General features: G+C 42.3%; 1 protein-coding gene across 3 annotated transcripts; it reads left to right on the top strand.

The window, feature by feature from the left end:
* The first annotated feature begins 2,610 nt into the window (after nt 1-2,610).
* hid1b (HID1 domain containing b) lies at nt 2,611-17,824 on the top strand. 3 transcript variants are annotated; one of them, XM_013273423.2, is made up of 19 exons: nt 2,612-2,787; nt 4,645-4,794; nt 5,709-5,873; nt 7,995-8,114; nt 10,558-10,664; nt 11,149-11,265; nt 11,560-11,800; nt 11,879-11,935; nt 12,024-12,164; nt 12,991-13,081; nt 13,172-13,323; nt 14,701-14,779; nt 14,866-15,030; nt 15,110-15,331; nt 16,231-16,379; nt 16,473-16,556; nt 16,658-16,749; nt 17,403-17,561; nt 17,637-17,824. In XM_013273423.2, the coding sequence occupies exons 1-19, from the start codon at nt 2,662-2,664 to the stop codon at nt 17,698-17,700; spliced, it is 2,481 nt and encodes an 826-aa protein (XP_013128877.1). In that variant the 5' UTR covers nt 2,612-2,661; the 3' UTR covers nt 17,701-17,824. The 3 variants fall into 3 exon arrangements, with proteins under 3 accessions (XP_013128878.1, XP_013128877.1, XP_003448682.2); XM_003448634.4 differs by having other exon boundaries at nt 2,613-2,787; nt 11,560-11,791; XM_013273424.3 differs by lacking the exon at nt 17,637-17,824 and having other exon boundaries at nt 2,611-2,787; nt 17,386-17,540.
* Nucleotides 17,825-17,835: the final 11 nt, after the last annotated feature.

The following is a 17,835-nucleotide window of genomic DNA, read 5'->3' as shown; positions in this document are numbered from 1 at the left end:
CACTGGTAATCCACACCATCAGTTTTCAGGGAGCATATCAGTATCTCTGGTATGTCAGCCACTCTGGAACTGCAGGTGTTTACATGCTGAATGTAACTATAATTGGATTTAAATGAATCAGGATGAGTGATTACATAAAACATGTTCATATTTGTCTGAATATCACATTTCTGCCGCGTGTTTGATTCCACACAGCATAATCTGTTGGGAAACTCACACTACTGATGTACCAAGAAATGGTTTGGGGGATTTTAGTGGGTGTGGTCTGACACAAAAATGTATATATGTGTATACAGTGCTGTGCTAAAGTCTTGAGTCAACACTCATTTCTTTACATTTTGCTTCCAAGGAACGAAAACAGGGAGAAAAAGGCTGACGTATGCCAAACTACACAAGAACTGGACTGAAACCCGTAGCAGCAGGTTTTATGGAGTTATGAATCCAAATTTGACATTTTTTGGTTCATAAAAAAATGTAAGGATTTGTAAAAATGTAAAAAATGTAAGAAAATTTGTAAGGACGAGGTCAGGAGAGAGGTACAACAGTGTGAAATCTGTACAACACGGTGCAGACTCTGTCATGGTTTGAGTCTGCATTTCAGCCAGTGGTGTTTTAGAGCTTGATGGGATAATTAACAAAAACCACCAACGTCCCAAGAAGAGCTTTGAATGTCCTTCAAGAAGCCTGCCGAACTGTTCCTGAAGACTACGAATTTGTGGTTCATTGGCCGAACAGGTCGTGTTTTATAGTTTTTATGTTGTTGTCTCTTTTCAATCTACTTGCAGACAACAGACCTGCTGTTTTTAGCAAGACCTGAAACTAGAAAATGTCCAAATTCGCCCCATGTTACAAAGTTAAATACTTAAACCTACATTACTTCTAAGGCCCAGCAGGGGGCGACACCTGTTATTGCAAAGTCAGATTTCACAGTGCTGTATCTCAATTTAAAATAAGGTGATAGCACCAGATTTTGCTTGAGTACCAGCATTGCAAAGTGATTTACATATGTTTCACTGTAGCTACGAGGCACTCATCAGTTTAGAGTAAGTGCTTGAGAGAATCGTGTGATTGGGTGAATGTGGCATGTTGTATAGAGCGCTTTGAGAACTCCGGGAGAGCAGAAAAGCGCTATATAAGAACCAGTCCATTTACCAAAAACAGTGGCGGGCTCTGTACCGAGCTGTAAAACTGGATCATACACAACTAAAGTGGCCTTGAGCTAGTTTGTCACTGAGTCATTTACAGCATTGACTTCATGTGTGAAATGTCACAGCTTCCTTAAAGTATATAAGTTAAAATAACATATGTATTTGCGCAGAAGCAATTTTTTTTTTTACAAATAAATATGTACGCATTTTTGCTATGAAATGTAATCATATGTTTTTAAACTTTAGGTAAACATAACTCGATAAATATAAACAGTACTGGCATTAATTGTATGTAATTGGCCTGTCTTTGCATTGAAGTCACTGGATGTCGCTGTTGCTCCATAAACGCCAGAGCTCATTTATTCTGATTGGACCTGAAGGGGCTCTGTGTGCGCTAACGGTGCACGTTAACGAGCATCACTTTCCTGCCTTCAGGTGACATGAACAGGCAGGTGACTGTGGCGTCACGATGACGTATTTTCAGTGATCTCTTGAATCCTCCTGGTATGTAAACGAAAGCAAACTGAAGAAGAATGAGAAAAGCACGAAAGCAAATATGTGCATTAGGATCCCGGAAGTCGCCTCGTTTGGATCCTGTTGGTCTGATGTTGCCTTCACGGACTCGAGGTAATCGCTACAACTCTTATTGAGACAGAGGAGCTAATTAACGATTCTATTAATTTAAAAAAAATCTGATTTTTATTAATAAATAATAATAATAAACAATAATTGGATTGATAAAATTTTAAATATGGATTTTTTTTCCAGGATGGTTTTACATGTTTTATCTGTTAAATGTTGTTGAATAGCTTTTATTTTATTTTGTGATATTCCGTTGGTTTTCTCTTATTTTATCTGCGTATATCTCTATTTATATTTGTTAGCATATAAAACCCTTATTGTTTATTTGGTATTATTAATGTGCCTTTAATTCGTTTACAATGAATTTATTTATTTGTTTGTTTACTTGTTTGGTGGCATTTTATTTTTTAGCTAGCGTGCTTGTAATGCATTCGTAGATACTTGGATAATTTCCATATTTCACATTTCCAATTCTCTTAGTGTTTAACCACAAAACCTTTCATTATTATTTTATTTATTTTTTTAAATAATTTATAAAGTAAATTATTTTATTCATTTTTTAATTTTGAAAGGGCTTTTAAAAGAGTTCGTATTCTCGTGTCTGTCCTACAAAAAGTTTTCTTTTTGGGAGGTTTACTAAATATTTGGACATTTTCCATGAAATTGTAGAACAAAAATAAAATCCATATTGCACTATTCCACTTTATCGTCCGTGGGTTTCTTTGAGGGGGCTTTATACGTGGCTTTAGCTTCCTCCCATTTACGTATCATTTATTTTCACAAATATTCATACTTGTTTTTAGTACAAACAAATAATGAAACGTGTGTTTGAATTAAACACAATCACAACGTAAGAACTGTTACGCTGGAAGCAGCATGAGCCTGAGTTTTCCGAGCAGCACCTGAACGCAGCGGCCGCACAGCGCTGTGGATGAGGCAGATTATCCTCCCTGTGGATCCAGGCAGGCAGCAGGTGGTTGGAGACAGAAAAATGGGAAACGCAGACAGCAAACTTAACTTCAGGAAAGCGGTGGTCCAGCTGACAACCAAAACTCAGGTCGGGGTTTGTTTTCTTTTAAAGGTGACATGAGGAAATTTCCGCTGAGCGTTTGACTTTTAGCGTTAGTGGAGATGTGGAGATAAAGTTGGAGTGCCAGATGGCAGCGTACGTCACACAAAGTGGAGAGAAAAACCTGAAAAAATCATTGGAGTTATTTCATAAACGAGGATTTTTAAACAGAAAGGAAGCTTGCCTCTCAGAATACGGATTTTTTTTCTTTTTCTTATGCAGTTTGAGGGACTCCAAACTGTCATTTTTGACTTTGTCTGTGACGTGATCCTTAAACGGCTTTAATGTGCAGATGGAAATATTAAAGACTGCGTCAGTTTTTGGCCAGCAGTTGTTTCTCTGGCTGACAGGTGTGTTTAAAGGTAACAGGGCTGGACGGGACAGCTGCAACGTTAATCGATTGGTCGAGTGATCGAAACTGCTCCAGGTGGTGTGTGGGTAGTGGTTTGTTGTAGCGTGAAACAGATGTTAGGTCAGCTGCTGGTAAAGCTGGAATCTGTGTGTTTATGGGCTCATATGGATTCTTGTGTTCGAAGCAGAAGTGATTGGTTGATTAGCTGAACTCGACAAATCAGAATCAATTTTCAAGTATATTTATCCTGGGTTAAACCTGCATTGTCTTTATTTTTCAGTATTGGTCAGACCGAAAGAGATCTTTAAAGAACTTACTTTGTCTGATTAGTCGATTGTTTGCTTAGACATCAGAGTCCACAGACACTCCTGCCTGACCTGTCTGTCAGCCTGGGGCTCAGAGCACATCCATGATGTCATCCCACCTCGATCCCACCTCTCGCTCCTCCAGCACACCTCACCGCTGTCTCACATGACTTCCTCATTCAGCACCACAGTTCCTCGCTTATTCTTATTCTTTCTCTGATCCACAAAGACACAGTCTAGCTCCTTGTGACCTTCTGTTTACTTCTCCATCAATACTCTCGAAGCGCACTCTGCAGCGCTCTTTCTCAGCATTACTGCTGCTCACTGATCGTCACCTCTCTTCTTAACCTAGCTTCAACAACTCTGTCCCATAGCTTCATGCTACAGCTCATCAGCTACATCCCTCTGTGGTGTTGTACACTGACAACTGAGAATTAATGAGATTATGAACACAGAAAAGTACATTCTGATTGGCTAGACTATCAGTGATGGAGTAGCCTCCCCAGAGCTTGGAAAACTTGACAGAGGATGGAACAAAAGGCAGACAACATCCACAGAAGAGCTTTTGGGATGCAAGAGGCTTAGAGAGCTGTTCCTGAAATAAATTACGGAAATCTGCCTCAGAGAGTTCAGGCTGTGCTGAAGAATAAAGGCAGTAACAGCAAATATTTACTTTCAAGCTCAGAATTGTACAAACTCTGTTTTTGCCTCTTATACCGATGTTTCCATAGGTCACTGCTCCTATTTCCTGTGGAAAACATGAAGAAATGAAGGGTGACTCAAAGCGTTTGAGATCCTTTTATGTGCAGCTCTTTATATTTAACTCTGGAATGATTAATTAGTTATTGGAAAAGGAAAAAAAACACAAATCAGCAAAGTTATCAATAATGGAAATGATGTTAATTCATTCAGTTGCTTGACAGAGAATTAAATGTGCTGCTGTATGTGAATAATTTGGATAAGCTTGTTGATCTTTGGTTATGTTTTCTGTGGGCCATGAAACAAAAAGGAAAGATCGTACCTTCTCATCAACACAGTCATAATGAAATGAATGTTGCATACTGTTTTCATTTGATGTGTTTAGCAGCAGATAAGTCACAGAGTCATAGCTGCAGTGGTGGTTTTCTCATCATGTCGAACACACACACACACACACACTGATGTTTGTGTGCGTTTCCTCTCCTGCAGCCCGTCGAAGCCTCAGACGACGTGTTCTGGGATCAGTTCTGGGTCGACTCCTCCACCACGGTTCAGGATGTTTTCGCTCTGGTTCCGGCGGCAGAGATCAGAGCCGTCAGAGAGGAGTCTCCGTCAAACCTGGCAACCCTCTGCTACAAGGTAACCTGACGTCCTCAGGACTGGGCATTTGAAAAAGTCAAGCATGACTCAGTATCAGGACTAAGGGTGTAATCTTCTTGTTTCTGAGTCAGTTTAGAGTTTTGCTCAGACTTACTGCCCTGTGTCGGCCCTCTCTCACATGTTTAAGGCTTTATAGGACGTCTTCTGTCTGATATTATTGCCACCAGCTCCGAGGACTTCTGTACGTTGCTTTAGAGCAGCTTTTGTCCATCCTGGATACACTCGGAACACAAAGGAATGCAGCTGTTTGTTGTTCCCACAGTTTGATGGCAAAGGTCAAACACCATTTATATAAACTGAAGATTATTTGGTAGTTTAAGGTTTTAAAGGGCAGAGAGCTGCTAAGGTGACTGGGTGAAGGTCCTGTGACAAAAAGATGTGCTTGTAAAAACTCCTGAGGTTTTATTTGGTTCATGTGGAACAGCCCATGCTTTTCACTATAAGCTGAAAGAAGTAGCTGCTGGACAGAAACAGCTGCGAATATTAATGTATTTTAGTGCAGCTACAAAGACTAGCTGGTCACATCTTGCTCTTGAAGATTTTATGCATTTATTTGTCATGCATGATGGTCACACTGATTGGGGTTGGGGTCCAAACCCAATTTGCTGACGTAGTTTTACACCTACAAGTACGATGAAGTCACGTAGAGTTTAGAAGAATGAGTCGCTGTAATAACAACAACGCTCAAGCTAATGAGTCCACTCACTCATCAGAAGCTTGATGGTTCAGTCCCCTGGTGAAAATAGAATTTTCCAACACTTTTTTGGCCTTTAAATAAAATCATGATTGACAGGTAAAACAGGCACCTCGGGTGAATAAATAAGAGCATACTTTTTTCTGTCTTGGTTATTTCATCTCATATTTGCACGATACTTGTGTTGGTTTTTTCCCAGGCGGTGGAGAGGCTGGTCCGGGGAGCAGACTCCGGCTGCCCCTCGGAGAAGGAGCGCCAGACTGTGTTGAACTGCACTCGCCTGCTCACCCGCATCCTGCCCTACATCTTCGAGGACGCAGACTGGAGGGGCTTCTTCTGGTCCACCATCCCTGGCAGAGCGGGGGTACGGCGCTGACGTCTTTTAATGTATTCATCTACGTGGCTGTTTTAGTCTTACCTATACTGGCCATTTGATTTCATTTATTCCAAGTAAAAACACCAAATATTTGCAGCTTTATTGTCACATATCATTGAAATATGATATTTATATGTTTTACAGGTATTAGTTGTTTCCATTGGTAGCTGATTAAATACTTTTAGTAACTTTTCAATCAAAAGTAGAGACAGAAAAGTCAGAATCTATAGTTCATAAAACTGATCTTTGCAAATGAGGAAGAGGAAGAGGAGGGGAAAGGGAGAAACTTATTTAAGAACTCCTGCCACATCTCAGGAAAAGCAGTTGGAGGAAATCTGTTAGCTTGCAGACAGTTTGTTAGGTTTAATCTGTCGGCTCTGCGGATATCTGAGGACTTGAGCCTCTCTGATACCTCCACCCTTAATAATCTGCGCCGGTTCAAAGCGATGGTTCCATCTGATTTTCAGAACAGACTCTGCAGTGTGAGATGAGATTGCTGATGCTTTGACGTGTCTGTCCAAATCCCTCCTCTCCCTGCTCTCCCCCTGTTTCCCACCTAGGGCTGCTGGGTCTCTGGTTACCCGGTCGGCAGGGGACCGCAGTCCAAACACTGCCCATATTGTGTCTCCTGCTCTTTCTGGCCAGCGGTTGAATTTAGAAGGGATTGAATGTCTCTTAATGAAAGTGGGGGACTGAAATAAAGTGCAGAGCAGCTGCAGGTTAGAGCAGGGTGATTACTTTGTATTGTATGAATGAAACAACTCTGTGTGGCTAATGGATGGTTGAGCTCTTATATTTGATTATAGATTTATGCTGTTGAAAGATACAAGTGGACAGTGTTTGGAAAAATTTGTGTATGTGGTTTAGAGTTAAATGTGATGACCCATCCATCATTTTCTTGGCTGTTTGCTCAACATGAAGCTTAAACCAGCAGCAGGGTAGCTTAGCCTTGAATAAAGTATAAATAGAAGGGGAAAAATAATTCATCTTTGCAGGACACAAAATGAGACGTAATAAGAATGACTTTTGGTTTATTTGGGTTATGTCCATTATGCATGCTTTTTAAAGTGACAGCAGGTACACTACAGGTGTTCCCTCCATGTCCAGGGATCCTGCTGAGCCAGCCAGTGACTTGAGTCAGTGAATAGCAGTACTCATCTTTTAACCCAAGAAATGACAGAAAAAAGCACATTTTTAGAAGCTGTTTTGTCCACCAAATAAACAAAAAAATCTGACCTTTTTTGTCAGTCACACAGAAAAGCTTTACTGTCCTGTGCTTATGGGGACCATAATTTCAAAGATAATCATTGTGCTGTAGTTAATAAAATGTAAAGCTAGCAACTAACCCTGTAAAGTCATCAGGAAATAAATCGCTAAGTTGAAAAAGCAAAGGAATCGAGGGCAATTTTCCCAAAGATTTCTATAGAACTGGACTTGACCGGAGGAGTCGCCCCCTGCTGGCCATAATTAGGAATCAAGTTTAAGATAAGATAAGATAACCTTTAAGGTCCCACACATGGGAAATTTGTTTTGTCACAGCAGGAAGTGGACAGTGCAAAAGTTACATAGCAAAATTAGAATAGAATAGAATAGAATAGAATAGAATAGAAATAAGAATACTGTACACAACTGTAAAGAATAGAATAAAATAAAATAAAATACTATACACAGTAGAATAAATAGAATAAAATATACAATAGGATAAAAATAGAATGCAAATGCTTTATACAACTGAGTAAAAAATACAACTTTTTCAGAAAAAGAGTATTGCACTTAGTGTTATTGCACATGTGTGGATGTGTGTGTTAGATCAGTTGAAGTCTTTGTTGTGGAGTCTGACAGCAGTGGGGAGGAAATCTCTCCGTCCCACACCGTGGGTGCCGCAGTCTGCCACTGAAGGAGCTGCTTAAGATGATGGATCATTGGCTTTACGCTACAAGCAACTTTGTATATACAGTCTGTCATTTAAAGCAACAAATTGGGACTCAAATTACACACAAACCAACTCTGAAATGGATCCAGAGCAGCACAAAGACAACAAATCGACTTACCAGCAACGACACAATAAAAGTGCCATAAAAGTCACAGCCTGAGCTCTTCTCATTCCAGCACTTGGACCACGATGCTGATGACGAAGGTCGGCCTCTGGCTGAATCCCTGCTGCTGGCCATCGCTGACCTGCTCTTCTGTCCCGATTTCACCATCCAGAGCCACAAGAAGAACAGCCCGGTGAGTCTGCAAAGCCCCAGCAGCACTAACCAAGCAAATCATTGAAGTAGCCTCACTCATTATGTAACTGGTCACAGCTGCCTCTCCGTAAGCCTGGTTCTGCCCTATGATTTTTCCTGTTGAAAAGGCGTTTTTCCTTCTCACTGTCACCAAGTGCTTGCTCATAGAGGGTTGTTTGATTGCTGGGTTTTTGTCTCTTGTCTATTTAATTTCTGAGCTTAGGGTCTTAGCATGGTATTGGCTAATTAGCACTGAAAACACAAAGTTCAGGTAGATAAAGATTAGACATGTAAAAATATTGACTTGAAGGTGGTTTGGAGTTATGCCTTCCAGAGCTGTGGTTTGAAGGAAAACACAGAGCGGTGTTTGCTTTGTTTTAGCTCTGAATCTACAGCCGTGTCAGCACTTTACAGCTCATATAAAAGAAGTAAGCCTGTTATTTGCTCCTGTGGCAGCACCTCTCAGCGCCGTTATCTCTTTACACAACCTTCTCGGGCGGTAGCTCAAGTTAATGAGTGACTCTGTGCGACGCGAGGAGAGGGGCCATGTTTGGAAAGGGTGGAAACGTCTTTATTGTGCTCAGCAAACACTCAGACATTTGAGAGACTGGGAGGTGATCTCATCAGATGACTCCTTACTCCTCGCCACCTCACAACGAAATGTTAAAATCAGGAAAATTGTGCAGGAGAAGGTGGAAAATAGCCAGCAGCTGCTGTTTGTTCCCACCTGCCCCGGTGACCTCTGAGGCATGAAGCAGGCGTGTGCACAAAGAAACACATGGCTGGAGGGAAACCTCATTTGGGCCTTGAATTTCAGCTTTCACTTCCTGGTACAGATTTAGTGATGCAGAGGTCAAAAGCTGTCTTTGTTGACCTAAGAAAATATGTATTAACTTCCCCCTGCTGGCATCTACAGACCCTCCTGTGTGACACGAGCGGCTAAAACATAAAATCTCAACACGGGGAACACTGCGCAGCTCGTAAATGTACTCGTGCAGAAAGCTCGCTTGTCTTGTGACCTAAGTAAACACTTTCCTAATGAGTTGATGGTTTCCATTATGGGTTTTAAGCTTTATTTATTAAAACTTCATGTTTTGTTTTATTTTTTTATTGTGTTTCCATTTAGAATAAATGAAGACGATAAAGGAAGGTATGCATTACAGCAGCAGTCCCCAAACTTTTTTGTGCCACTGACCGGCTTTAAGGTGTCGCGGATAAATACAACAAAATAAAATCATACGACCGAGACAGAAACTCTGGGATTCTGTAAATATAATAATAAACCCAAATTCACTGTGTAATTGTGTAACTTTATTAGCAGTGTCCTCCTGAAATGCGCCAACAACATTGAGAGTAACATCCTCCTCTCTGCCCCTTAATGCTCTCTGGTCGCTATGGTAACATGTAAATATTTATTTCAAAATAAGACACACAACTACAACACGGGAAAAGACCCAGGGAAACCGAGTTAACTTCACACCCGAGCCTCAGCTCTCGCGGCCCGGTACCAAACGACTCCGGCCCGTGGCCCCGGGATTGGGGACCGCTGCATTACGGTATAATGAGCGTCCCTCGGTCACACTGTCTGATTTCAAGAAGAATGAGATGACAAAATTGCTCAGCTCGAGGCCTCTCAGTGCATACACTAAACAATGGTGACGTAAGGCCTGCTATGTCCATCTTTCACATACAGTCTGTGTCTATCCTATGCTCATCTGAATAAAAGGCTTCAGTGACCTGCTTCCTTTTTGTTACACTTTCAGATGTCTGGGGTAGGTCCCGTCCCATACTTGGTTAAAAGGTCTAAAATAACTTCCTTTCGTAAAGTGACTTGTGCTGAGCGGCTATGCGGTTGGCGTTTGACACCAGTGAATTTCGCTGTGTGGCGTACGTGGCACTGTCAGTTCACTTACAGCGGTAGCACCTTGTCACATCTATTCATAAAGCTGTAGTTATCTTTGCGGAGGTGTTACATGCAGATATTGTCAGCGGAGGGCTTAGCTTGGTCCATTTGTTGACTTGCATGGTAGAAGTAGGTGTGAACACAGTCCCGGAGCTCTGTTTAGACCTCCAGCTACAGCTGTGGACAAGAATCCACATCTGTGAGTAAATGAGGCCAACACTCCACACACCGCCTCTCCCTCCACATGTGAGGAGGGGGGAGGAATGCTGAGTGTGTGAGAGAAGCTCTTGGCATCACAAACACACACCGAGACAGTACATTCCTATAAGTCAAGCTCCACTTTTCAGTGACCTCTGTGGCCCCGCCTCGAGAACGACCGTTCCTGCAGAGGTCACGTTTGCAAAGCTGATATCAGAGAACTTTCAGCTTCAAGTCAATTCATAATCAGTTATCAAACCTGTCGTCAGTTCAGCTCTGGGGGCCTTCGGGAGGTGAATCAGGCCCTGATCACTGAATTTTTTACCTGTTGTCTCTGCTGCAGGATACAGCTGATGATATACGAGCCATAGACAGCTGTGAGTACATCTGGGAGGCGGGTGTGGGCTTTGCTCAGGCACCTCCTCTCAACTACCTCCACGACCTGAACAGGTGAGACTGCAGCATCCTTTCAGTGCTGGTTATCGCAGTGTTGGCTGAGGTTACATGTATGTAATCAGTACTGATTTGGGCCCCTGCACATGTGGAACTAATGCAAAAAGAAATGTAATCAGAATTAATGTGCCGAGCTGAGCGTCTCGCTGCGAAATTTTGGGTAAATCAGTTTGAGTGAATTCAGTCACATCCATATCCAACCAGTCTTAGCTCCACCTCTGCATCCACACTCACCCCAAAGAGGCCGTTGCTTTGGGAAAATCCACAAGAGACTAATAGACGAAACAATGTTTGTTTCCTGTATGCAGTGATAATTACAGCTGTGCTGCTGAATTTAATCTTCCAAAATGATTGACCCCAGATTAGACATCAGTACAGATTCCTGATTATAATCATTCATCTGCTGTCTCGCAAATTCAGTTTGTATCAGGCTGAATTCACCTACTAACATCCCTCCATCCTGTGCTAACGCCCTCTCCAGGACAGAGCTGCTGAAGTTACTCCTCACCTGCTTCTCTGAAGCCATGTACCTTCCTCCTTCCCCTGAAAACAAAGTCCTCAACCCCTGGATCTCCTTCTTCTGCTCCACAGAGAACAGGTGACTTTATACCTGGCAACAGCTCACCAGACAGAGTGAGAGAACTTCTCTCCTGTTGAATTTCACTCTCTGCTTCTCTGTTTTGACGTTTCATTTATTTGAAAACCCCAAAATTTTGTAGCTGTAAATTCAGCCTAGTAGTCTTAAAAACTAAAGTCAGTGAGTAGATTTAAGGAATGTTTGTAGGTCTGTGTACACTGATATTTGCCATACAGAGCGGGGGTTTACATCACCGCAGCCTTTCATTCATCCTCGCTGAGCTTGTGCAGACTCACCTCCACCTGTTTTTCACAGACACGCCCTGCCTCTGTTCACCTCCCTGCTCAATGTGGTGTGTGCCTACGACCCCGTGGGCTATGGCATCCCGTACAACCACCTGCTGTTCTCAGACTACCGGGAGCAGCTGGTGGAGCAGGCGGTCCAGATCCTTATCGTCACCCTGGAGCACGAGGCTGGCTCGGCCGCCAGCGCCGCCCTCCAGGCCCTGGACCCCTCAACATCCCCCTCAGCTGAGGAGGAGCAAGAGGTACATACAGTGAGTAATTAATATATACAAGTATATTTTTTAGTTTATGATTTAAAAAATAAACACTGATGTTGATTTATTTTTCAGGCTGGTGGACCTGACAACCTGTTTGTGAATTATCTCTCCAGGATACACAGAGAGGAGGTACTCTGAAACAGCCAGCCGTTCAGCAGCTAACAGCATGATCCTGTGGGATGTTTATGAGTGTGTGTTCTCTTTGTTTGTTCATCAGGACTTGAGCTTTGTCCTTAAAGGTCTGGCTCGGCTGCTTAACAACCCCCTGATTCAGACTTATCTGCCCCGATCCACCAAGAAGATCCAGTTCCACCAGGAGCTGCTGATCCTCTTCTGGAAATTCTGCGACTTCAACAAGGTGCGAGCACGAAATGCAACAGGAAGCCAGGGGATTCACAGGAAATGGGAATATTTCATCAATAAAAAAAGCTGCCTATGTGCAACCACGGTGGCCAGGTCCTAGTGACTAAATGTGGAGAGGACGGTGTGTTTGTATGGGACATTACTGATGCTGACTGAAGTTCTTACTGCTAAACAGATAAACGAGCGTAGGCGTGTCCCTCACGTGTACCCCCCTCATTCAAAACATAGTATTTAAATGGCAGAATGGGGAAAAGGAAACAATCAGGAGAAATGAGAACATTTCAACACAGTCTGTGGTAAAATGCTGCCCCCTGCCGGTGAAGGCTTTGATTACATAAACACCATCATGGTTGTGTGTTTTCTTTTTTATGATTAGTGTTTATTTTGAGAGTAAAGTGGAAATTTTGAGATAAATTTTGAAGTAGTCGTAGTTCGAGAATTAACTCAAAATATTTTTTGGATTTTATTTTCTAAAATACTGTTTCAACTTTAATCTTGAAGTAGTAATTTCACTTTTTGTAAAAAAAAAACCAAAACAAACTTTATTCTCAAAATAAACAAGAATAATTGAAAAATTTGAATCATTCTCAGTTATTTCTTAATATGGCCTTAGTTAAGGGTTTAGCATAAAGTGAATCATCTATAACTTAATCTTAAATTAAATGATGTGATAAAAAGACAAACAGTGACCGTAGTAAATCATGTACGAATTACATGTTTTGTAGGTTTAGAAGTCGAGCTAATACTGATGCAGTTGTATGTGTGATGGAGTGAAGTGGAGCAAACAAGTCAAACCTGATTTTGTTGTTTTTGTGTTTTAGAAATTCCTCTTCTTTGTCCTTAAGAGCAGCGACGTGCTGGACATGTTGGTTCCCATCCTCTTCTACCTGAACGATGCCCGAGCGGATCAGTGTGAGTCACGTCTCCGTGCGTGCGCGCGTGTGTGAAACATTAAATATAATTCTGTGTAAAGTGTCATTGCTCGCCTGTGTGTGTCTGCAGCTCGGCTCGGCCTCATGCACATCGGTGTCTTCATCCTGCTGCTGCTGAGCGGAGAAAGAAACTTTGGCGTCCGTCTGAACAAGCCGTACGCTCTCCGTGTGCCCATGGACATTCCTGTGTTCACAGGAACCCACGCCGACCTGCTCATAGTGGTGAGAACTTATAGCGTGAAATAAATGAGAGAATCTGTTTCTTTCATTTATCCACGAATGAGGACAGAAAATTCTGTGTTTGGTAGAAAGAAACCGAGGGATGGAACGCAATCTTGGGTCACCTGATAACACATGCCCGCCTTTATTGGCTTTCTGGGTAATACTGAAAACTACTAACTGGACATTTCAGTCAGGAAAGTTTTAACCTCTGTAACAGATCAAGAAAGACGCGGTCCGTTTTGTGTCTAGACCAGGGGTGCAAACTCCAGTGCTCGGGGACCGGTGTCCTGAAACTCTTCCATGTGTCCCCGCTGCAGCACTGCTGCAGCACGGTACATTTTTCCAAGTGTTTGGAAAAATGTACTTCTATTGCACCATGTTCATTCACTCCTGAGCGTCTGTAACATGAATCAAGTGGCTGAACTGCCTCCTCAGCAGGCAGTCAGGTTCGTTAGAGTCTTGCTAATGACCTACTAATTTTATTCAGGTGTGTTGCAGCAGGGACGCATGGAAAAGTTTCAGGACGGCAGCCTTCAGGAACTGGAGTTTGACATCTGTGGTCTAGACTCGATATAAAAGATGGATGTGTGCAGGATTCTTATACAGTTATCAGCTAATAATAGCAAACTTGGTTGATGATGTATATGCACAATCACATTATATTTAATTGGTGATAAGTGAATAATAAGATTCACTCACACTTGTTTTTATTTGTGAGATAGATTTTTCTCTACAAGGGCCTGATATCCACTTACGAGGACATTTTACTGCCCCTGTTCTATCAAAATTTGAAAACGAATGTCCTCATATGTGGATCTCATTTTTCTCAGAAACAAAAATTAGGTAAAAAAAAATCTGGTAATTCTTTGTTTTTGTATCATCAGGTCCCCATCAACCCAAATAGCAAAAAATAAAATCAAAATATGCATGCCATGAAAGAGTTTGGGTCTTAGGAGGTTAAGCTTTGCCAGTATCTGTGGATGGTTCCTGTTACTGCAGCAGGTATTAAATTATTGCAGAAAGAAAGACTTCTGCAAAAACGAGAAAATCAACAACCACAAAAAACAAAACAAAAACTTGGATTGATCTGATTTTGTGACTTTATATTATAAATAGACTTTAATTTGACCTGGAATAAAACGTTTTTCCCCTCTTTTTAATTGTAACTAAATGTCATGTACATTCTGGTCTTGCATTTTCAATTAAATGTTCTCCTAAAGATCTCAGAACATCATAGTTTTTTGCATTTTTATAAGGCAGGCATGATATTTTTTGTGGTTTGATCTTTTAATGAAAACTAGTTTTTTGAAGCTTGAGCATTTTTAGTTTTGTTTTCAGTCTCCACTGAGTTTGTTCCTTGTACTTTGTCATGTTTAGATCTTCCACAAAATCATCTCCAGCGGACACCAGCGTCTCCAGCCTCTGTTCGACTGCTTGCTCACCATCATAGTGAACAGTGAGTATTACAGTGCAAATGCTGCCCTCTGGTGGAGGAGCAAACCAGCTGTTTGAGCCTTGGGCTGACCTTTTGTGATTCCACAGTTTCACCTTACCTGAAGAGCCTGTCCATGGTGGCAGCCAACAAACTGCTCCACCTCCTGGAGGCCTTCTCCACGCCCTGGTTCCTCTTCTCCTCGCCCCAGAACCACCACCTGGTCTTCTTCCTGCTGGAGGTCTGCAACAACATCATCCAGTATCAGTTTGATGGTGAGAACGCAGACACGGGCTCATCAGTTTGCAGGTCATTACTTTTGCCCACATGAAAATCTGAACCCTCCTTTCACAGGTAACTTCAACCTGGTGTACGCCATCATCCGTAAGCGAAGCGTCTTCCACCAGCTGGCCAACCTGCCGTCCGACACGGCGTCTATTCAGAGGGCCCTGCAAAAGAAGAAGAGGACGGGAATCTCTAGAACGAACTCTGTAGAGAATGAGTCCATGGAGGGCTCCAGACCTGCTGTACCCGCCGAGCCAGGCACACTCAAAGCCAGCTTGGAGGCCACTCCAGGTAGGAAGTAAGATTACTGCAAACCAGTAAAGGTGCATTCAAATAACGAGGATTTTTACCATTGTTAAGGTTTATTTTGATATTTCACTGAATCTTTTGCTTATTTTCTGTCTTCTTTCACTGAGAAAAAAACACTTCAACAGAAAAATAAAATGACTACAAAGAGACAAAAGATGACCATAAAAAGATGCAAAACAACCACAAAGAAATGAAAATGTCACAAAACCCCAGTGTAGATAAAATCAACACTTTCCATCTGGGTGTTTTGCCCTTCTACATGTTGATGTCCAGGGCTCAATTTTATAACCTGAAACTGTAGTTTCGGTATTAATGGTTGGAAAAAAGAGCCAATGTTTTGCCCCCTAGCACGGCACAGTCAGTCAGGCACGACTACCAGCACACTGCCTGTTTGCACTTAAAACATGCAGCACATCAGAGCAATGGTGACCCTACGCCTCGGCATTGTGTATCTTCATGTGGTCTGATACTCGCGAGGAGGCTGGAGCCTATCCCAGCTATCATAGGACGAGAGGCGGTGTACACCCTGGACAGACCGCCAGTCTGTCGGAAGGCTAAAGCAGAGAGTCGGACAACCGTTCGCACTCGCATTCACACCTATACATCATTCCAAATCACTAGTAACTGCATGTCTTTGGGAGGAAGCCAGAGTACCCGGGGAGAACATGCAAACTTTACCTTCGGAGCTTTTACCAGTCTATCTCTATGGTTGACGTCAGACATGAAAATATTGTCAGCATCTTCACTTAATTCTAGCAGAAAAGTGAATATATGCATTTTCCAAAACGTCAAACTGTTCCTTTAAAGGCCTTCGGCATGTCATTAGGTGCTGCGCTGTGAAATTAGTCCTTGCAAAGTGTTGATTGTGTTGTGTGTTGTAGGAATCGATAAGATAACAGAGAAGTCTCAGGTGAGTCAGGATGGAACGATGGTCACTCTGCCACATTCGGACTCGCCGCACACGTCGACTAAAAGCGGCATCGCAGCCGGAGCCAGCGACAGCGAGTCCAACTCTGAGAGAGATCACAAGGTGAGCAGATGGCTCGTCTCTCTCACACACACACAGAAGTTTAGTTGCTTCTTTCTGCAGTTAAAGTGTTTTTTTGGTTTTTTTTGGTGTAAGGTTAACCGCACGCAGTCGGAGTCAGCAAGGAGTCGACTGTCGAGCATCTCATCGACGGCTGCGTGGAGCGCTAACTCAGACTGGGTCAGAACAAATCCTTCATCTGCTCACATTTACCTTCTACCTTCTGTTCCGTGGGTGTATTTTCTGTCATGTGACGTCCTCCATCATTTACCTGGCGTCAGGTCTCCTCATGGAAGGCCAAACTTCCCCTACAGACGATCATGAGGTTGCTCCAAGTCCTGGTTCCTCAGGTGGAGAAGATTTGCATCGACAAGTAGGAAATCCCTCAGATTTTAAACTGAAAGATGCATTATGTGATAACTAATGTCTGTATCAGTTAATGAGCAGCACCAGGCAGGGTTGGAAGAAATGAACTAAACTGCCTTAATGCAAAGTTTTCATCTGTGACCTGGAATTTTTTGTGAATCATACACTGCAGCTCCAGAGTTTCCAAAAAAGCTGAAAAAGCTTTTTTTGCTCTACAGTTTTTATCAGAATGCGACATTTTTGAAGCAATCGTGTTTAGAGACAGAATGACACGCACACATGCAAACACTACCAAAAACATGCAAGCTCCTTGGTGGGGGGTAAATGTTGAATTGTGAAGCTTTACTTTCTGCCTGCAGTTGTTTTGTTTGACCTGTAAGCTTCACTTTTACATCTAATCTTTAAAAACATCAATTAAATGCAAATGACCTAAACTTAGTGTCTGTATGACATTTAATACAACGAATATACATGTAAGTTACACTCCAGATTCGAAACAGACTCGTGCAGGAGTGTAGCAGGTTCACTTTGATGCTCCGTATAAATAAGAGTTTATTAAACATATTGATAAATAAAACAGCATTTTTCACATACAAGTTACTTTTGATTCTTAGACGTTAGACTTATTTGCAGTGTCATGCAGTTTATTGTCGTGCTCAGGGGTCTGACTGACGAGTCCGAAATCCTCAAGTTCCTGCAGCACGGCACACTCGTGGGCCTCCTGCCCGTCCCCCATCCCATCCTCATCAGGAAGTACCAAGCCAACGCCGGCACAGCCATGTGGTTCCGCACATACATTTGGGGAGTCATCTACTTACGGTAAATAAACCTGCCTGTGTTCTTCGGGACGTGTTCATCTATTAGCTTTTTGTTTATTTTTTCTTCTTCCTGCAGTAATGTTGACCCTCCGATCTGGTACGACACCGACATCAGACTGTTTGAGATCCAGAGGATTTAGAGGAGCTGCCGGTTTATCTTCCTCACACCTGAACTGTTATTAAAAATTCTTAATGCCAACTTATGTAAAGATGAAGAATGTGTAAATGTTGGAAAACCTCAAAATAAAAGGAAAAATGACAGTATCTGGCAAACT

Source organism: Oreochromis niloticus, linkage group LG8, assembly GCF_001858045.2.
Source record: "Oreochromis niloticus isolate F11D_XX linkage group LG8, O_niloticus_UMD_NMBU, whole genome shotgun sequence".
NCBI classification, from domain to species: domain Eukaryota; kingdom Metazoa; phylum Chordata; class Actinopteri; order Cichliformes; family Cichlidae; genus Oreochromis; species Oreochromis niloticus.
Note: the sequence above shows the minus strand (reverse complement) of the source record. Positions and strands in the feature narration are given on the sequence as shown.